This window comes from Arvicola amphibius, chromosome 8 (assembly GCF_903992535.2).
Source record: "Arvicola amphibius chromosome 8, mArvAmp1.2, whole genome shotgun sequence".
Lineage (NCBI taxonomy): Eukaryota > Metazoa > Chordata > Mammalia > Rodentia > Cricetidae > Arvicola > Arvicola amphibius.
Window position 1 is genome coordinate 44,278,472 of NC_052054.1, and position 22,441 is coordinate 44,300,912.

Below are 22,441 nucleotides of genomic sequence, written 5' to 3' on the forward strand. Positions count from 1 at the left end.
AGGGAGGATTTGAGAAGGACAGAAGTACTTAGGTAAAGAATCTTTGAAATGTGTCTCCTATCCAAATAGATTTTTGAGTATAATGTAAATATCTAAAACCACTTGGAATCTTCATTGAAATGTTTAAGAGCTGTATGTAGCAACGGAGCATGGGCCGTGTTTGGGCCTGAGGACATGGAAGAGTATATGTATATTGCTGCATAGCACCTGGGCTTTCCAAAATATGTCACATGGAAGACATAGTGACTTTCTGACTTACCACAATTTTCAGGTTAAAGAGTCAAAGCTTAAAACCAGTCTTCTGAGAAAACAATGTATAATATATCTAGAGCTTTGCCACTTGGGCCATTTAGAACCTTGGAAAATGGAATTCACCTGACCAGTGTCTTCCTGTGTCTTTTCTTCCTTAGTGGCATTGGACGGAACTGGCCCTGGGCCTCTGGGGGCAGCAGTATCCTGGCAGAATTTGGAACTTTGCATTTGGAGTTCATGCACTTGAGCCACTTATCAGGAAACCCCATCTTCGCTGAAAAGGTGAGTCTTGAGGGCACTTGTGCAAAGCGAGTGGAAAGAAACGAGGTCTGTGTAACTGCAGGAAGCTCTGGAATGTGGCCGATTTCCCTTGATCAGGCAGTCAATCTCGTCTCTCCATGACACGGTGTAACTCGTGGTGAGAGGGCCTGCCTTCCCCCATGGGGCTTGCTGGACATTAAATAAGTTACTTATTTGTATGAACTTTTCCATCTAAAAATATGTAATAGTGTATACTGCGCATGAAGCGAATGTGTGAGAGGTTAAAGTGTTACACAAATATGCCGTGGCATGGCAGTAGATTTCTTAGCAAGAAACAAATCCATCCAAACTCCTTTACCTCGCCACTTGGCTTTTAGCTCTTACCTCTTTAAAACAAAACTCCTTGAAAGAAAAGAGCTGTCTTTCACTTTGCCGAAATTTTCCTCAAACACCGCAGCTTTCCCAGACCCCCTGACCGCCATGGTACAGCCATGCTCCCTCCCATCAGCTCCTGTCCTGTTAGCCTCTGCCCAAGTGAACTCACATGTCTACAGCCAAAGTCGCCCTAGAGGAGCCGCTCATGACAGCCTCACTTGTGTTGTGGCCACCTGCCCGTCTACAGCTGGGATCTGGGTCAGGAAGATTTCATTCCTAGGTCTCTTGTGTGCCTCTGCCAAGGGGAAGGCTGCAAGGGTGGTAAGAAGGCTCTGCCCTTCTGAATATCCCTCAGAGCCCCAACTCCTAATACCCTTGCACTAAAGCTGAGGGGTGGAACTCAATGAAGAAGAATTTTGCATAATCCCTTCCTCCCCCAGCAGTGGTCTTCTCTTGACCTACTATTTATATTTATTTTCCATATAATCCTAGTCAGATGCACAGTTCCAAACAAGTAGTTAACTGTTTTATATATTGATATTGCCTTACTATATAGATCGCCGTCTCCGCTTGAATCTGGGGTTCTTGATATATATGTCTATATGCATTCGTCATTTTCTGTAACAATAAGACGATCACAACGCTCCAAATTCTGAAACCTTTTATCGACTCTTTTTTCTACCCTGACCAAATAATATTAATAATAATAATAATAATAATGAGCAAGATAGAATGGCATGTGAACTTTTTCTTAGGTTTTCTCAATAACACTGCTTTTCTTTTATAGGTAATGAATATTCGAACTGTGCTGAACAAACTGGACAAACCAGAAGGCCTTTATCCTAACTATCTGAACCCCAGTAGTGGACAGTGGGGTCAACGTAAGTCCAAAGCTGAGCAATCCTTCTCTCTTCTGGGGGCCCAGCACCGAGCTGTTCTTGTTAAGGAATGTTGACAGGGGGAAGTGAGACGTTACCAGCCCCAGACAGACTGCTGCCGGGAAACCAGACAGCTCGTTTTCTCAGATAGCCATGAGTCTGATGACATTACTGTAAGCATATTTGAAACTCTTAGTCAGAAAAAGGAAGAACTGGCCAGTGTGTGTCCGGTGGGGACTTCGGGCTTGCTCTGGGGTTAGAGGGAAAGCAGGGTCCTCTGACGACAGCGATGCTGCTACCCAGAGCTAGATGACTTCTGACCTTTTCCACTGGGAGTTGGGAAATGAGAAGCGCGGACAGAGATCTTCCTCTTCATAATTTAAGCTACTATAAAGATTTCTTGTGCATGACTTACCTTTAGCATAGAAACAAGCGTCCACCAAGATCTTCTAATGCCAGCAGCCCGCACTTCAGATAATTTTCAACAGAGGTAGAAAGGCTTGGAATTTGTAAAAAGCAATGTTCTCCAGCTAATTTGGAAAGAATGTGAAAGGTTAAGTAGCAATTGAGAGCAAGTGAGACATCTAGCTATGGTGGAGGTAGTAACACTGCCTTGAACTTTTACTCTAATTCTGGCTTTTTTTTATATTAAATATCATATTCTTAGATAATTAGGTCTCACTATTCTTTTAGAAGTACTTCTTTGAAAGAACAAGTTAATAAGAAGAAAAAAAAACCTTGCTAAATCCCTTGTCTCCTATTTGTAATCGCTAGGAAGAGCCTGGATCTAGTCGCCTTAGACCTATGAGCCTCCTACTCAGTGTGGTCTCCGGGTCACTGGAAATCCTGGGCACCTTTCCTGAGTTTATGAATACTAGGACATTTTGCCTTTTTCCTGTGCATGTTTGCACTTATATTGAGTGAGCAGTGGTGGGGGAAACTGGTAAACTCAGTAAGAGAATCAAGACAGACACCAAAGGGGAGTAATGCTCACTGTGATTTCTACCATAATTAAAATATACCAGTTTCACTGATACATGCTTTGATAAAGAGGAGTAACTTTGATCCTAGTGGACAACAACCCATATGGTCATAGAATCACGTGAGCGACTTCCTGTGACCAAATACCTGGTCTCTTTGGGTTCACAGATCACAAGCATAGTCTCTCATGGCAGCAAGCACTTGTGACGGCATCCGAGGGGGAGAGATCCTCCACTTTCTTTGTTCTCTGTAGTCATTCTGGAAGCCTCCCCACAGGACGGCCCCATCCTCACTTGGGTCTGCCACTTCAGTTAGATCTAGAAACTCCCTCACAGACATGCTGAGAGGTTGGTTTCCTGTGGGACTCCAGGCCTGGCTGAGTCCACCATCAATAGTAGCCGTCACAGTCACTTTCTGTGTGAGGAAGTGAACGTACAGAGAAGCATTTCTGATACAGGATGGGAAATACCTGGGGTGTGGGGGAATCTTGTGTTCCAAGATTCTGTCATTTCTAATAGTCTTGCTTGCTATGGGATGCTTATGATTATTCTTTTGTGAGTCGCCATCTTTAAAGCACAACTAAAATCATCTTATTATTCAGATCTGGGTAGTTGGTTCTGAAAGATTGAAAAAAAATGGTGTTTGCACCAGTGGTGGTAAATTTTGAGTTTCTAAATAAAAATTAGAACTTTAGAAAACTTGTATATATCACCATGAGCTTGCCTCCATTAGTTTCCTGATAATATTGGCGGTGACTTTAACGAAGGTGTTCTTTGTTTTTATTCTGTAATAAAATATGTCAACATGGCATAGCTAAATAAGTCAGAAAAAAATCAATATTTTCCAAACAACCAGTTCATGCTATTATGAAATCATGCATAACAATAAAAAATCACTAAAAGTACAGGACAGTCAATAGATTTTAATGTAATAGCATATAAAAGTTTACTGAGGGGCTGGAGAGATGGCTGAGAACCCAGGTTCAGTTCCCAACCCCCACCTGATAACTCGCACTGCCTATAATTCCAGTTCTAAAGGATCTACTTCCTTTCTGGCTAATGAGGACACTGGGCCTACTCATGGTATGTATACATACAGACATGCAAGCACTCCTACCAACATATAAAATAATTGATCTTTTAAAGTTCATTGGTATAATTTATAACCCTATATTGTGGCTAGTCTTTAAAAAATACCTTAGCCTTTTAAACACCACATTTTATATTTTGTTGTTTTATAAAAAATATATTAAAATAACTGCATGTGCATGGGGGACTATACTCATGTGCATGCATCCAGATGTGTGTGTGTGGTGTGTGTGTGTGTGAAGGCCGGAGATTAGGTTCTTCAGTTCTTCAGATTCCATCCACCTTGGTTTTTGAGATCAGGTTTCTCACTGGCCTGGGACTCCCTGGGCTAGGCTAGCAGAGCTGGCCTGTAACATGCTTGTCTTTGCTCTCTCCATGCTGGTATTACAGGAAGGTGACACCATGCCCAACTTTTGAAATGTGGGTTCAGAGGACTCAGGTCCCCATTCTTGTATGATGAACGGATGAGAACTTTACCACCCGAGCTCCATCTCCAGCCCCTGAAGAGATGATTAAGATATATCATCCCAGCTGTATAACTGTGTGAGGCTTGACTTTTCTTAGTATACTTCAGCCAAAGCAATGTATGCCCATGGATCAAACCTGGATCAGACATGAGCATCCAGGCAGTAAAGCAAACATTCAGGAGACTGGCAAAAAAAAAAAAAAAAGTAAAATAGTGTCATTCTTCCCACTGATTTGTTTCATTTGTAAAATAATATTTTTTTGTGAAAAATACCATTTGTTGTTAATAACTATTACTTTTAATGAATCAACAAAATTGTTACTGAATTCTATTTCAGTTTTCCACCATGATTAATATTGACAGATGTTGTGGGATGTTTAACTCTTTTGGGGGCCTGCCACCCAGCTCCCAAATAAATCACACATACGGAGGCTTCTTCTTAGTTATGAGTGCCCGGCCTTAGCCTGGCTTGTTGCTAGTCAGCTTGTCTTTACTTATACTAACCCATCTACCTTTCCCCTCTGGTCATTTATCTTTCTTATTTCTGTACATCTTACTTTCCTTCCTACTTCTGGCTGGCTGATTGGATGGGAGACTGGCCCCTGGCATCTTCCTCTCCTTGCTCTTTCTTTGCTCCTTTTTTCTTGTTTCTCCTTCTATTTATTCTCTCTGCCAGCCCCACCTATCCTTGCTCCTGCCTTGCTATTGGCCATTCAGCTCTTAATTAGCCCATCAGATGTTTTAGACAGGCATGGTAACACAGCTTCACAGAGTTAAACAAATGCAGCAATAACAAAGGTCACACACCTTTAAATAGTATTCCCCAATGGCTAGACACTACTCACATGAGCACCTTTTCCGAGTACTCATTGATCTTTAAGAGTATAAGGGGCCCGAAGACCAACATCAAATGTCTGAGGCCCACTAGAATGTATAGATACCGCACAATTAAGTAGAATTTTCTAAAAGGGTAACTGAGTTCTTCTCATCTCATATCTCAAAAGTTTAGGAAAAGTCTCTTTGGTTTCTGGCTTCCTTTCTTTAACTTGGGGTTTAGAAATCACTATGGAAAGGGCTATTAAGAGGCAGTTTCTCCAGAACATCTGCCTTCACCGTCTTGGTCACCCATATGCTGTATATTTGGCTCTGTTCCATGGTACAAAGCGTCTTTTCTGTCTGGATTGCTCATCAGCCAATTTTCTGAAGGAAAAACAAGCAGGACTGATCAGTCTCAAATCTGCTCTCTCCCATCCTCCATCCTGTGTTCCAGTCATAAAAAATACTTCTATTTGTACTTCTAGGTCTTAGGTTTTTGTTTGTTTGTTTGTTTTGTTTGTTTATTTGGTTGGTTGGTTGGTTTGGGGATTTTGTGGGTTTTGTTGTTTTGTTCAGGTTTTGCCTTTTATATCCTATTTCCTCAGCTTTTTTACTTAGCTCCTTCACTAAGCTCCAGACCCCGTGCCCTTTCTTCCAGAAGCCTCTTCCAGGCTCTGGTTGGAATTGGTTAGCATCCTCTACACCTCTACGTCTTCCTCTCCAGCACAACACTTTGGGCTGTTTCTACCCACAGTCCCCTTCCTGATACTCACACACACCCAGCTTCCTAGGGATACAAAGCTTTCAAAGTTGGTAAGCTTGCTATTGGGTTTGTTTGCTAACCCAGAACACAGTACTTTGTACTGTCTCGGTGATCATTTACTTGAATGTTATGCGTATCCCTGTGTGTTTTATCTGACCTTTCACCCTTTCAGCAATAATTCTATTTATGCTTATGTAAACAATTGTCCTTGCTTCTTAGATCTGGCTAAAAAGCATCACGGCCTATGCGCAGGGGAGAAACAGGCTTTGTGACCGTTGCTCTAGATGAGAGGCACCATGCATCTGTGTGTGTGTGTGTGTGTGTGTGTGTGTGTGTGTGTGTTGTGTGTCACTAGCAGTACTGAAACAATGCTTTGGACAGATAAATTCAGATTCATGTAAACCGATTAAAAAATAAGGAAAATTATCAATAATTTTGATCCTCCTATACTTGATTTTTTTACTATTTTTATTGTCATTTTGTTTTAGTCTTTTCTTTTTAGATATTGGGAATCTTTTTATGGGACCTATTCCTATCAAAAATCGCAATTTACTCCTTTAGAGAAGAACAAAAGATTTGAGTAATTACTCATTACTGTGAGAACTCTGAGGCAGGAAAATACCACATTTTTCTCTAGAGTCGGGGGTCATGTCCTCCTAAAAATTCTGGCCACAAAGCATTTACAGAGAACTCCGGTACCACACAAACTGTCATCCAGATCTGGGGAAGCTCAATAATGAGATACTAAATTGTCAAAACATGATTTTTTTGATAGCAAGAAAAAATTTTAATTAACACCAAAATTCACTGAAATAAATATATTACTATATAGCCCCATCTTCTCTAAAATAATCCTCCCCTGATTATTTTATTATTTCTTTAAAATTACCCAAGCTTGTTCTTTTGTTATTATGAAATTCTAGCCAAAGGGGGCAATACCAAGCTGCTCCTGGCTGTTAGCTTTCCGCTCTCGTTGCTCTGGCTCTGAAGGGCATGTCTGGATCGTGGCCATCATTCCCTCTAACTTCATTTGGCCTTGTTATTTTGACAGTAACCGGACAGGGATTTGCTTTGCCATGCATCACTTGCGTTTGTCTCCTACAGTCATGCTTACAACAGCAGGACTTATTATTGATGAGATCCTACTTAGTCTATTTAGTTTGTAAATGTCAGAGGTTTCTGTGGTAATTTATTTAGGAAGCCGTAAAGGTCATATGCTGCTATTTTAAGAAATCAGACTTACAACTTTAAAAACATATTTTCCCTAAAATCTAATTCCTGCGATTCTGGATTCCATAATAAGAAAATTGCATATTTAAACCCTTAAAATCAAGCCGTACGAATTGGAAGAGCTACAGCCCTTATTAACATTGATGTACAAGACATTGGATCATTGACACCACTTAGTATTGAGGGTATTGAGGCTCCCCAGGGCCCACTGTAGATTAGAAAGGTAAAGACCTGTCTCTGCTCTCATAGATCATGATTTTGTGAGGAGGCAAGGTACTTTGACCATGTTATGGAAGGAAACGTACGGCAAAGGTGTGCTGTCCAAAAGCTTGTGAAGGAGGGCGACCTTGAGAGGTTTTCAGGGACGGTCTCTTAAAGGAAACATTGTGTGACCCTGGATATGAAATCTGAGTAAACAAGGCCTACAGAATCCCTGAGGGAGATAGATGAGAGCTGAGCATTTCGAGGAGCCAAAGGTCTATACGACAGGTGAGCAGAGTCCAAGCGACCAATGGCGTGAAGAAGAGTGGGATCATAAAATCCTCCCCGGTCCCCAGAAAGCCGGGGTTGAAGGGCCTTTAGTTCGTGGTGACCAGACTGACTTGCGGCAAGGAGGCTTGGTGGCAGGAGTGTGGAGAGAGACAGACTGTCATGCTTCCTGGAGCGAAGGACATGCTGACTTCCTGTCCAGCACAGCGGGCAAGACTGCATAGAGCTGCCGAGCATCTGGACAGTTGAGGACCTTGCTATTCAAGTTTACTAAAATTCAGTAGAAATAGCCAAGAAGGGAGATAACGGGCCACTGCAGCAGACAGGCAGACAAGCAGGAACTGTTCTTATGTCCTTCCTGTCGCTGCGATGAAACACTGTGACCTGAAGTAACTCACGAGGGAAAGGCTTTGTTTGGCTCCCTCTTCTAGGTCACAATCCATCATTAAGAGAAGTCAGAGCAGGAACTTAAAACGGAAACGGTGGAGAAACTGTGCTTTCTGGCTCGCTCCCAGGCTTGAGCTACGCAGCCTAGCACCAGCCGCCTAGAGAGGTAGAACACACGTGGCGGGCATTCCCACACCAACTAATAATGAAAGTAGTCTTTTATAGATATGCCCACAGGTTGGTCTGGCCTGGGCAATTTCCCAGTCTCTCATTTGGGAGTCCTTTCTCAGGTGACCGTAGGCTGTGTCAAGCTGTCGGTTCGAGCTAATTGGGACAAGAGTAGTGGTGGCTTGAGCCAGGATCAGAGTGGCAAGAACAGAGAGGAACAGGGATTCTAAAGATACCTGGGAGGGATAGAGTGTAGAGTTCAGAACCCACTGCTCATGGCAAGGCAGAGTCAGAGAAAATAATTTGTCAAATGACTGTTTAATGACTCTTGCTGTATTTTGTTGAAGTTTGTGTTGCTAGGAAACTGAACCCAGAACCCTAGTGTATGCTGGGTAAGTGGCCTGCTGAGCTACACCCCAGCCTCATTGATTCCCCTGAATTCCGGTGTATATAAATGGGAGGATGAAAACCTGAGCAGGAGGTGAAGTTGAAGCCAAAAAGAAAAAAGAAAAGGAAATGGAAAAAAATTAATTTCTGTTGTATTCAATTTTCAGCACCCATGCAGATTCATGGCAGAGTTGTTGGCTAGGCAGCAGAACAATTCTTTATACCTAGAGATATACTAAAGCACTCCTGAGCAACCAAGTCAAGAAATAGACTTTTAATTTTAGATTTAGCTTTGTGTTATGAAACCCTGAAAGGCCATTTTGTTAATGTTCGAGTTCCCTCAATGCTGGGCATGGTGTTTCAAATCAATTGTGTTTGTGGTTTTAGAAGCAGATGTGTTTTTAAAATGAAGATTCATTTATACTTGTTTTATGATGAAAAGCAAACATCCAAACGTAGGGCCCTGTGTGGCCTGGGAAGTGCAATGGCTCACACTGTGGTTTCTCCTGGCCGAGATGACCCGTTTTCTTGTGGTGAGGATGAGGACACCTAGACGTACTACATGGTCTTTGCAGTAGACCGAGCATCATCAATGGCAGTGGAGGCTGTACTGTGGGGTTGACGTGTCGGGAGTGGAGGTGTACTGTGGGGTTGACGGGTCGGGAGTGGAGGTGTACCGTGGGGGTGACATGTGGGAAGACAAATAGTTGTGCAGTAGACCGAGCATCATCAACGGCAGTGGAGGTATACTATGGGACTGACGTGTGGGAAGACAAATAGTTCTGCTTTCTTCCTTCTTAGGATTCCTGCCCATCAGCTTTTTCCCCTCAGACTTAGGACACCAAAAGAATTATCATATAGTCTTAAAAATGACACGAACCTAGGAAGCCTCTTTATTGTTTATTAACAACTTTTTTTAATGCCTAAAGCTTTGACAGAGTTTTATATTTACTTATTTATTTACTCAGATCTAAACTAAATTTTAAATATTTAAATATAGACTCTGGAACATTTTCATCCGGTTTCCTTTGTTTGTTTTAACTAGAGAGCCAGGTGACTTGAATTTGAAGTGACTTTACATAATTTCTCGTCCTGTCTGCAAAGGCACCCTGGTGACTAGTGCAGCTATGTCACGTGACCTCACAGCCCTTCTGCTCATTTCAGCTCTTTCTGGAACGGGATTTGTTGGAATTCACATGGTCCATTGAGTTGCAACTGACGGGCTTCAAATCCTAGTTGCTAATATGATTTTGCCGCATTGTCGGAATTAAACGCTGAGTCACCCTGAAATCCATTTCTCTCTCTTTTTCAGATCATGTGTCAGTTGGAGGACTTGGAGACAGCTTTTATGAATATTTGCTCAAGGCTTGGCTAATGTCTGACAAGACCGACACAGAAGCCAAGAAGATGTATTTTGATGCTGTTCAGGTAAGCCAAGATTCAAATCGTCATTGCTAGTCAGCACTAATGTGCACCTTGAATATTAATCAAACTTTAGTGAAAAAAATAGAATACAACGTGAGTGGTTTATAAAGTATTTCCAGTTGGGAGAGCTCAATGTCCCAGTGTAATTATGGCAACAGTAGCCATACTTGGGTTTTAGTTCTACCACAGCAGTGAAAGTTATGGTTCTAATCTCCCCTAAGAGCCATGTATCTAGCCAGGCATAGTGGTAATCCCCAGGGCTTCCAGCAACTGGGGGTGGTGAGCAGAGGGACTGCTTTGAGTTTGAAGTCTGACCAGACTACGTAGTGAATTCCAAGTCAACCTGAGCTATCAATCACCTGTCGGAGGAAAGGCAGTCGTGGACCAGTTTCCAATCTGGCAACAGCAGATCATGTGGAAGACAGTGATACTATCTCCTAGCATCATCGCGGTGTCTCTGTTATGTCCACATTGTTAGGAATATTTCTTTACACAAGCTCCCCTCCGACGCAAAATTCCCAATCAAGCCGAATCAAAACAAGCTAAATTAAGAAACATCCAGGTTTAATGGGAGATCTGCACTCTCAGGTGGCCCTGAGGGGGAACCGGGAAGCTGGAAGCCACAGGAACGTGACCCCAGGAGGAAGAAAGGGAGACCACATGTTCCTCTTTCGGGAGATCACTTAAATGCCCTGGGGAGTGGTCCTGACCCCATCCCCAGGGAGGGATCAGGATCTGGCCTGCTGGGATTTGGAGTCCAGACCAGGCCTGGGGGCTGGGATAGATGCTAGGAACTGGGACCTAAGCTCCCAACTTGACATACATGGTGATATTGCTGAAGGGCGCATTGCTTGGAATATACCCCTTTTCCCTAAGCAATGGGACTATGTTCTTTCCTTAGAGCTACATTTTACATACTAGGGAAGAAGTCCTGGATATATGCTCTGAAAATCGACTAAGTTAAAATTGGTGAAGATCACTGACAAATAGCCTCTGCTATTTGAACCCATCTTCGGAGATCTAATAAAATTGTAGATAAATCTACAAAAACTTAAACTTTTTGTTAAATGCACAGGATATTTTTTATAATTGATACTATTGATTTATAGGAAAAATTATTTTTCTTGGAGATAGAGAGTTGAGATAGACTCTCCTCTATCCCAGGATCACCTGGAACCTACACAGCCAAAGATAACCTTGAACTCCTGGTCTTCCTGCTTCTACCCCCCAAGTGCCAGGATTTCAGGCACAGACCTGGCCATAGAAACCAGTGACACCACTTATTTATTTTAAGTCTTTATCCTAAACGTATTGTCTTCTCTAATAGGTCTGGGTGATTTGTTTATTTATATGTAATGTAGCTTGCTTTGACCATGCTAGCTGAATTGAGCATTCTGTTGTTTCTGTCCCTTGATCAGTTGAGGGCTTCAGAGAGCAAACTAGAACCCTCAGTTCACACACACAGGCATCAGAAATCCCTTAGGCTCCAGATGAGCATCAAATGCAAGCTAGGCTGTGGTCCCTGTGCTCCTGTCCTCATTTGGTGGCACTCGAGAGCTCGTTCTAATCAGGGTCACTTTTCCTTCTCCCAGTGAAGTTTCAGGTATCAATCTGAAGAATTCTTTTCAATATAACCGGGCTTGCATTGTGTCATCTAATCGCCATCCTAGTAGACATTTTATCTCTTTTACTTTTAGAGTGGTCCTTTATTCCAAGAAAAGCAATTTTGAAATATTGAAGTGTTTTCCCCCCAGTTTCTAGAACTGTACCCACCTAATTGTTAGTGTAATTTTTAGTGTTTAGACAAAGAGTTGATAGGAAAATCTTTTAAGAGCAAATGAGGCAAAGTGTTTCCTGTGACTCTTACTTGGAAAAACATTTTCAATCCATTCTATATTTTCAAGTTGCAGAGCAAAGTTAGAAAAAAAACAAAGTTCTGAGTTTGAAAGTAGTATTGTCTTCGAAGCCGAATCTCTTTTACCAAAGTTGACCTTTATCGCATACCATAAACATTCCAGGTGGATTATGAGGGGGCACAGAAGCCCCCACTCCTATTGAGGAGCTATTGACCATTGATGGTTAGTGGGAAGAAAAAAAGTCAGTTTTCTTCAGAGTTGTGGCCACTGGTAGCCGCCCATGCTCCAGGGGATGACTTCACAGCCACTTGTACAAGGACTTTGTGGGGTTTGGAGGGGGGCATTATTAGTTTGTTTTCTTAAAGAGGACATGAAGAAGGGAAGGGAGGGAGAGAGCAACTTGAAGAAATTGGGAAGTAAATATGATCAAAATACATTGCACATATGTATGAAACTTTAAAGTATACATAAAACACATTTTTTTAAGATTACTGAGTCAGGGGCAGAGATATACACCTGAGGCCTAAGGCTCAGTTGACTTGGAGAGTTCAAGGGCAGCCTGAAGAACTTAACAAAAACCAACACCTGCCTGTGTCAAGAGAAGGATGCTATATGCTATTGTTCTGAACTGTAGAATCACCGGGAATGTGGTCACTCAGTTTTAGCTTTTGGCGAATTCAGATAGGATGTCATGCAGTGTGCTTTAACTATACAAATCTCTCAGCTGGTTTTTATGGCCCTCTCTGAACACTAAGAATTCATAGTAGGGCAAAATATATGGGTAGGTGATGGATCATTTAGGAGTTCAAAGGCCTCACCGAATTAATACAAATTGGGAAGAATCCAGTCACAGAATAAATATCATGCTCTTTTCTCCAGTCAATTCCCTATAGATTTGACCCAAAAAAATATTTATTAGAGTCATATTCTGTTATATTTACAATTTTCCACACAAAACCATGGCTTTGGGCACAGACCTTCATCCGAGTTTATTTTAGGAGGCAACGAGTTGGTCAGAATCATGCGAAAATAATATACTACTTTATTCACTCTCCATAGCAGGGTAATAATGTTTCTTTAATCTGTGCTCAAAAGCTATTACTCTTGCCATGTAGAAAGAATAATTTCTTGGGTGATGAACAAGTATCTGCTTGAAGGACTTTATTGCAATTTGTGTTATGAGAAGTGTAAATAGCTAAGATGTTCAGTTGCATTAAATGAGAATGAAATATTAATGTAATAACTAAACCATCAATAAAATTAGCTTAAGCACAGCTAATGAGCACAGCAGTCTTCATTTATTTCTTACTGTCTTGCTTTCATTTGTTTATTTCTAATAAAGGCAGAGAAGGTCTCATCTGCCAGCATATTTTTCAGTCATTCTTCTCTGTCTTCTCAAAGTGCATCCTGAAAACCCTCCTTTTCCTGACAGCAGCAGTCGCTGCAGATCCCACCTGAGCCTTTCCTTCCTGTGTCATGATGTGCGGATCATTCTCTACTAAGATCACTGGAAATTAGTCATTTCGATCGTACTTTTTGACTTTTTAAATACAAGGCTTATTTTATTCTAATCTAGTTTTTGATAGTATTAATAGTTCATGGACATAAATAAAATATTTTGTCACAAAAATCATTTTTGTAAATACTATTTTTATCCTGGATTTAAATATTTTCATTTGTTTTAAAATTTGAACTATGCAGTAATATATTCCTTACTAGAATAAACAGGGGAAGAGTTTGACTTAATTTCTCTCTGTATTTGTGGGTGCATACGTGAGCATGTGGAAGCAAGCAGTCAATTTAGGGGTCATTCCTCAGGAGCCATTCACCTCATTTTTCTGTGTGTGACATGGTCTCTCTTTGGCCTGGAGCTCACTGATGAGGCTACACAGGCTGGCCAGCAAAGCAGGGCCCAGGCTTTTCTGCGTTTCTCCTCCCCAACACTGAGATTACAGCAAATGCCACCACTCACCGTCTGTTGTCTGTTGCCAGCTTCCCTGTCTGAACCATCTTCCCAAACCCTCCAATCAGCTTCTTGCTACTACAGAAGAGATGTAAATAAGTGACTTCCTGGTTTCAATACAGACTTCTTTTAAACAAAATGCTGCAATCTTCACAGCAGAGAGCATTGTTCCCATTTTATGGAAGAGGAGTATCCTGAGACATAGATACAGGAAATAAACGGCCTGCAGCGTTCCTTGACAGTGTCAGAGCTATAATTTGGAGCCAATTAATCTGACTCCAAAACAGCCCGTCTTTGCCATTCTGTTTTCCTGTTCCAACATATGTGGGAGAAAACAGTAACGCCACCATACTCGAACTAAGACCCTAGCATGTTCTGTTCGCCATCTACAGTGGGACACAGGCTTTGTACTGAATCAACTCAGACATGGCCTCGGTGTCCTCTCTGTGAGAATGGAATGGCATTTAGTGAATGAGAACTCTAAGTGTTTGGTCATGCAGCCAAACAAAGCCACTGGGGCTGGGTCAACAGGGAAGATTCTAACCAGGTAAATAAATGAAGCAGGAGTAGAGGATGGAATACAGAAAGCAGTAACGTTTCAGATCACTTAGATTCGTGACAACAAACTCAAACAGCAAGTAGTATTTTCTATATATATGGATGGATGGATACATACATTTTTATTATAGTATAAAACTGAGAGTGTCGTTGGCACGTACTATAGGCCAGCACTCAAGAAGCTGAGGCAGGAGAACTGCTGTGAGAGGCCAGCCTACCCTACATAATGAGTTCAAGGTAATCAGTGGTCTGTGGCAAAGCCATGTCTCATAAAGAAAAAGATGAGAGAAAAGGAAATAGTTGATGATACAATAATAACATAGAACTTATTATAAATTTGAGAAAAATCACAGACTATCAAAACTGTTTTCTTTCCAGGCCATTGAGACTCACCTGATCCGCAAGTCCAGTGGGGGACTAACGTACATCGCTGAGTGGAAGGGGGGCCTCCTGGAACACAAAATGGGCCACCTGACGTGCTTCGCAGGGGGCATGTTTGCACTTGGGGCTGATGGAGCTCCAGAAGCCCAGGCCCAACACTACCTTGAACTTGGAGCTGAAATTGCCCGCACCTGTCATGAATCTTACAATCGCACCTGTAAGTATTTGTTACTCTTCGTTCGGCGTCCATTCCCCCATGATTTGATTGTACACAATAAAGAGCTTTTCCATAGCTATGAGCAACAAGGAGGAGGGAGGAAGAAAGGGAGGGAGGGAGGGAGGGAGGGAGAGAGGGAGGGAGGAAGAAAAGAAAAGCACGATGAAGTTTGATGTTGCTAATATCTTAAAGGAACTTAGGCCTTTACTTAAAAGTCACTGCTTTTATTCAAAATACACATCTCAGTGTGTCAAGTAACTGGCCATACAAGTTAAGCCAGTCTCATTTACTGTCAATAACACTGAGTAAGGGTCTCTGCTCTGATACAAAAAGGAACTTCCCTGAAGTCCCATAAGGAGATTGTATGTCTGGCTTCCTATTTATAAAATAAGCATTTAAACATAAAGATTAAGTAACTGGCCTTTGGTGACATATTAAGAGAACTCTCAACCACTGGGCTTCCAGTGACCTAACAAATGGCCAAATGGCTGCGGGACTTTATAAAGTTTAATTTTATGAACACCTGGTGGGTGTTCAATAAATAATGAGGAAAAAAAAGAATTGTTGGCATTTTCTATAACAGATTCCTTTAGATGAGTAAAACTTAGAAGTCTATTGACTATAGTGTGTTGTATGGTGTGTATAATCAGTCCTTGAAAGGGCCACTCTTGCCTCTGTCTTCAGTATGGCCAGGTACTTGACAATTTTGTCAAGATTGTGTAGCCTTGTTCAGGAGGTGACCCTTATTAAGTAATTGCTTGTGCTATAGACATGAAGCTGGGACCAGAAGCTTTCCGATTTGATGGCGGTGTAGAAGCCATTGCCACGAGGCAGAATGAGAAGTACTACATTTTACGGCCAGAAGTCATCGAGACTTACATGTACATGTGGCGACTGACTCATGACCCCAAGTACAGGACCTGGGCCTGGGAAGCCGTAGAGGTGATGTTTGCGTTTGTGTGTTTCTTACAGATCAGTTTCTTGGTGCAAAAAAAAATGTTCAACAGGGTCTGCCAATCTGTCATGGCAAATTTTCTGAGATTTTTCTAGCTTTTTCAAGTTTGTTCCATTCAGGACTGACTGTTGCCAGTTAAGTCATTCCATAGCTTTGCTTTATGGAACAATGGTGTAACTGTATTACAGGTAGACTAGAAGACTGGAGGATATAGGTCTAGACAGGAAGACCTAGAAGGGCATGTGACAGGATGAAGTCACCCTAACTGTAGAAAGAATGGTTGCTTTATTCCACTGGGATTGCGGGATTGTGGACAGCTTGAATGTTCAGCGCTGTCTGTTAGCTACATGAAGTCACCACTTCAGGATCCATGCTCTTCCCATTGACCCTTGGGCTTTAATGATTCCCTGTTGCTTTCACCTGGAGTGAGTCATTTGCTTACACCTAGAGAAAACTCAAGAGAACGGTTTCCTTGGGCAAGGGTTCTTCACGAATTAATTGCCTTTCTCTAATCTGTCTCAGTGTGGTGCATTAGTGGTTTCTCTTGGGTCCCTTCCTACCACACATGGAGCATTATCTCCCTAGTCGGTAGTGCTAGGTGCCAGAGCAGCCCTCAGCTACATACATCAAACCATGTCTAGTCTTAAGGGCTATGTTTCTAAAAGGAGCGGGAGGAAACGCGGAGAATAAGAAGAAGCAAATGCTTTAATTACGCTCTGATCTTCCCAGTCCTTGTTAGAAAGCTTGCACACTGAGCTTGAAGGCCTTCTCGCAGAAGTCTTGAGAGGTCCAGGCAAGCCTAACTAACACCTGAGGAATCCACTGATGAATCTTCCTTGCTGTTCTCTTTACTGAGCATGTCTGTTATCACTAATCGTCAGTCATTTTTAAGGAAAATACTCAGTTTTCCAATTATATTCAATCAGTAGTGATTCCACGGGTTTGAATTTACATTTTCCCCCTCTGGAAGCAAATGTGTTAAAAGTAAATTCCCAATCAGTTTAGGTGATAACAGACTGGCTGTGATGTGGCCTGAAAAGGCATTATGAGCCTGAATTGCAAAGACTGGTTTAAACTGGAAGCATCAAGAATGTCGTGTTTCATCAGATCTAACCCCAGGGCTGGGGGTGTGGTTCCTTCGCTAGAATGCTTGCGTGGCAGCACGTGGGTTCTGACTCCTGAGCCACACACAGCAGGTGTGGCAGTGCATGCCTAGAATTCCAGCACTCCAGAAACAACAGGGTCAGAAGCTCGGTGCCATTCTCAGAAACCACCTCTAGCTACAGGAGATCCTAGATAAATAGAGATTGCCTTAGTACAACTCCCACCCTACACCCACCCACTACCTCCCAACCCCCACCCCACCCCACCCCCATGTCACATCTGTAAGGACTGACCTCCACTGACAGGGGCAACCCGCTCATTGCAGGGCCTACTCCTTCCCTGCTCCTCTCTTCCCTACTCACTAACAGAATTCTAAGTAAACTTCCTACTTGCAGCCTCTGCTGCTTTTTTTATTTTATTTTTCCATTCAAAAATTTACACTTCCTCCCCTCCTCCCATCCCCCTCCCGTTCCCCCACTCACCCTCCTTCCTTCCCCCTCCTTGCTTAAGAGAGGGCAAGGTTCCCTGCCCTGTGAGAAGTCCAAGGACCTCCCCCCTCCATCCAGGCCTAGGAAGGTGTGTATCCAAATAAACTAGGGTCCCAAAAAGCCAGTACATGCAGTAGAAACAGGTCCCAGTGCCATTATCGACGGTTTCTCGGTCCACCCCCATTGGCAGCCACATTCAGAGAGTCCAGTTTGATCACATGCTCATTCAGTCCCGGTCCAGCTGGCTTTGGTGAGCTCCCATTAGATCAGGCACACTGTCTCAGTGGGTGGACCAACCCCTCACTGTCCTGACTTCCTTGCTCACCTTCTCCCTCCTTCTGTTCTTCATCTGGACCTTGGGAGCTCAGTCCTTTGCTCTGATGAGGGTCTCTGTCTCGATATTCGAGGTAGTCATCAGTGTGATAGTGGAGCAAGGCCAGTTCAGGCACCCTCTCCTCTGCTGCCTAAGGACCTAGCTGGGGACATCCCTGTGGACACCTGGGATCACCTCTAGAGCCAAGTCTCTTGCTTTTTTTTTAAAGAGAACTAACTAAAATGTAGGAACTTGTCAAAATCACCTAGTGTAACTGTCTCCTCGAATACAGCATTCTGGGCTGGCGACATAGCTCAATGGTTAAGTACTTGCCTGGCAAGCATGAACCCCAGAGTCTAAATCCCCAAAACCCACATAAAGCCTGGCATGGTAGCTGTGCCTCTTACTCTAGTATCCATTCCTATAACAAGGAGAGAGGCAGAGATCAGAGAATCCACAGAAGTCCATGGGCCTCTAACTTGGGGCATACAACAAGAGAGCCAAATCACAAACAAGATGGAAAGTGAGAATCAGTACCCAAAGTTGTCTTCTGACTTGTGTTTTACACACACACACACACACACACACACACACACACACACACGAGACAGAGAGAGAGAGAGAGAGAGAGAGAGAGTCTTAGTTTCTTAGTGATGTGGTAGTAAAAGGCTATTTAAGGGAGAAAGGGTTCATTCTGTTGTTCTGACTCACAGTTCAGAGGTAGAGTCCATGGTGGGGAGTTAGAGTTTGAAGCAACTGGTCACACTGCTAGGAAATACTGTTGCTTACTGGCCTTTCTCTATGTATGTATTCCAAGATCCCATCCAGGGAATGGTGCCACCCACAGTAGGTGGGGTCTTCCAACCAAGTACGAGATACTTGGATAATACCCCAAAGGCAGTCCATCTCCCAGATGTTTATAAAAGTATATTGAGGTACAGCATTTTCACATACAGAGAGGGATATTTGAAAGACAACATCCGCCTTCTTAATTTTTTGCTGTGTTGATATTCCTCATCAATTCAAAGACTTTGTATTAATGGAGAAAGAACTTAACTACAAAGTTGTTCATTTCCTAATCTGAATGGACAGAAGTTGCTTTGAAGCCAGAATCCGTAATGTCAGGTGAGCTGGAGTTCTGCATTTAAGTTTTTCAGTCCTCTGAAGACAGCAAGTTCTATCAGGCCAGTCTGACATGGTTTCTGGCTTTGTCCTTCCACAGCTTGGCTGTGTAACTCAGAAGCCCCTCTGCAGTGTGATACCACCGACAAAAGACCTGGAGTTCTCTTGGCTGCTTCACGAAGCTCTCTGGCCTAAACTGACATTATGGCCCCACAATGTCAGTTACAGGCGCTAAGTTCCAGCTCTTTCACTCCGGACTATTTTCACTTCCGCTCTCAGTCTGCAAAGCATTCGTAAGCCGCCATCACCAGAAAACAAAAACAAAACAAAACAATAGAAAAGAAAAAACCTTTTCCTAGCATTCTTTCACTGAGACACTCAGTAAAAGTGATTTCCATGTCTTCAACAACTAGGATAATTATTTCAAAACGTTAGGATAGCGTATATGCCCCTGGAGCCTGCCTTCTTGGATACATAGCAGTCTGCCAGTCATACTTGCTCAGGCACTTGTGAACACACCTAACGGAAGTGACTCTGTAGCTGGTACTTAATTTGCTATCTCTGAGCAATAGCAAGAACTGGATTGCATTGGTCCCAACTGAATATGTGACAGCTGGCAGAAGATTTATCTGAATAATAGTTGTGCCTGTTTATTCATTCCGGTAATAACTCATCCTGATCCACAGCAGATAAGAGTTGGTGGGACTTCTGCTTTCTCCACGGTTTTCTTTTATGTCTCAGACCCCACCCTTTCTTTCCACACCAGCATTCTGAATCTGAGAGCACTGTTTCTCTCCCATTTCTGCTTCCAACTCCCCAGACTTAATCCCTCTTTCCAAGCACTCTTTGATGTGTCTGTATTACCTGGGTCTTTGTTTTCTGTCCTTGAGACCAGAGCAATCTCAAGCGGACAGCCTTAGTGGCATTACAGTTTGAGGTAGACACATGCAAATCTCCATGGATCAACTATCCAATTCCTGTCTAGACAGCAATGCTTCCTAAGAGTTTGCCTCATTCTGCTGTTTATCAACCTACTTGGCCCAGCCCCAAGTTATAATCAGTTAGGGTAAAGAGTCTCTTCCATCCGTGGGTTCGAGCTACAGTCACTATGGACAGTCTCTTCGTCCTGCCGTCTGCTATTAGCTCATTTTGTAGCACATTTGGCCCCTAATCAAATAAGCCCTTGCACAACATGCCCAGAGGCCAAGTACCACCAGAGCAGACTAATGAAATGATCTGCCCAAGATGTGACTGCACCCACTGCTGAGAAATGGCTAGAATGGGAATCCATCATGTAGGCCCAGGAAACCTGCGGTTCCCAGCTTCCCAGTCCTGATAAGACAACATTTATACTTTTGTTTGGAGATTTTGTTATTAGCTCATATTAATTATACAAGAAACGAGGACTCATGATAGCATTTCCAGCCGTACATACAAGTGCATTTAGACTTTGGCATGGGGTCTTTAGTTTTATGAAAGTAAAAAACTCATTAGCCTCACTTGTAAATTATTTTTAATTTACATGGAGCCTCAAAAACGTGTAAATAGCTAGACTGCTGAAAGGCCTTTGCACTGGGGCAACCTTTCCTATGCCTTTTATTCTCACTGCAAACCCATGTTGAGGGCACTACCCATTTTAAGGGATCTCGGGGTCCACGGTTAGGAAATCTAGACTTGAGGTCAGTGTCCCACTCACTCCAACTTGCGTGCTTGACTATTGTCTTAGTTGGCATCTCTATGGCTGTGATGAAACACCATGACCAAAAGCAAACGAGGTAGGAAAGGATTTGTTTTGCTTACACTTGCACATCGCTGTCCATCACTGGCGAAAGTCAGAGTAGGAGCACGAGCAGGGAAAGAACGTGGAGGCAGGAGCCAATGCAGGGGCCATGGAGTGGTGCTCTTTATTTGCTAGCCCCTCATGACTTGCTCAGCCTGCTTTCTTAAAGAACCCACTGTGAACTGGGCCTTCCCACTTCAATCACTAAGAAAATGCTCTCCCAGCTTTGCCTACAACCTGATTTTATGGGGGCGGCTTCTCAATTCCCTCCTCTCATATGACTGTAACTTATGTCAAGTAGACGTAAACTAGCCAGCATAAATATTGTGCCTATTGCCCAGTGAGAACTTCCGGAAGGAAAAAGAATGACTGGGTACAATCTTTAAAGAAAGGTGACTATGTGTTGGCTATATCCCAAGGCAACTCTTCATCTCTTTCCATTTTCTGATTTTTTTTTGTGGGGGGAGGGTTGGTTGGTTGGACAGATAGATGACTAGTTAAGCAGATAATTGGGTTTTTGTTGTCTGCTTCACAAGGTATCATTAGATAGCCCAGACTGGCCTCGAACTCATAATTCTCCTACCTTAGCCTCCTACATGCTGAGACTAGAGGCATGTGCCACTATGTCTATCTGCCAACTCTTCACCAAATAAGCAAACTCATGGAAAGTTCCATGGACACAAAGGATAGCTAATCACTGTGCCTGGCTGGATCAGCTGGTCATCACCCAAGAGCTTCAAGAGAATAACCAAGAAAAGGCTTTGTGACTAAGGTAGTTTTGAAGAAATATCTGGAAAGTGGGTCCCATTATATTCCAGATTAACCTCACCTGTTTCTTTTTTAAATGCTGACTGTTTTCCCCTTTTACAAATAAATTTTGGCTTAGTCCATGCATCTAATATTTGACTGCTTTTGATAGCCCTTCCTAATTAAAAAAAGGAGAAAAGTAATAGAAATTGGATGTTGCCTTTAGGGTTCTCCCTCAATTTGGTCTTATTGTATAATATTTGGAATTTAATTGAAGCATCTTTTTAAGCTTATTATTTCATTTCCTAGAATTTTTTTTAAGAACTAAACCATGGAGAATTTTTCTTTGTTCATGTGTCATACTGGCAGGGTTTTCTTTAACCTAGCAATTAAGTGCTTCTCCTCAGGAATCACTGCTCTCTTCTGCCTTCTGTCCCTGATATGAAAATCCAATGGCCTCGTTATCACTATCTGTTTGAGCACTAGGTACAGTGTCTCTGCTTGCTCATGAGCCATTGTGGCTGCTACATGCTTTCTCTTTTTTCTTTTGTGATCTCTATTTTTAAATCATAATTTTTTCAAACCCCTTTTCTAGCTAATGAAAGTTTCTCTCGGCTAACATGAAAAGACATGTAATGTCTGGGGGGGGAGTGAAGTATAATTAAATGTGTAAGAAGAAAGAGTAGTGTAAACGAAGACTGTGTGTTCATTTCCCAGTCACCCAGACCTGAATAACCACACAGAAACTGCATTAATTACAACACTGTTTGGCCGATGCCTCAGGCATATTTCTAGCTAGCTCTTACATTTTAAATTAACCTATTTTTATTAATCTGTGTATCGCCACAAGACTGTGACTTGCCAGTAAGGTTCTGGCATCTTTCTCCTTCGACAGCTACATGGCTCTTCCTGCCTCCTCCTTCTTTTTCTCCCTGCATTCAGTTTAGTTTTCCCACCTAGCTCTATTATGCCCTGCTATAGGCCAAAGTAG

At 42.6% G+C, this 22,441-nt stretch overlaps 1 protein-coding gene across 2 annotated transcripts in view; it reads left to right on the forward strand.

The window, feature by feature from the left end:
- The window catches only part of Man1a1 (mannosidase alpha class 1A member 1), a 177,880-nt gene that overhangs the window by 146,558 nt on the left and 8,881 nt on the right, over positions 1-22,441 (forward strand). For both annotated transcript variants that reach the window (XM_038338520.2, XM_038338522.2), the window contains 5 exons: positions 411-534; positions 1,676-1,769; positions 9,854-9,969; positions 14,722-14,941; positions 15,711-15,883. In XM_038338520.2, the coding sequence (XP_038194448.1) occupies positions 411-534; positions 1,676-1,769; positions 9,854-9,969; positions 14,722-14,941; positions 15,711-15,883 (727 nt within the window). The remainder of the gene's footprint in view (positions 1-410; positions 535-1,675; positions 1,770-9,853; positions 9,970-14,721; positions 14,942-15,710; positions 15,884-22,441) is intronic.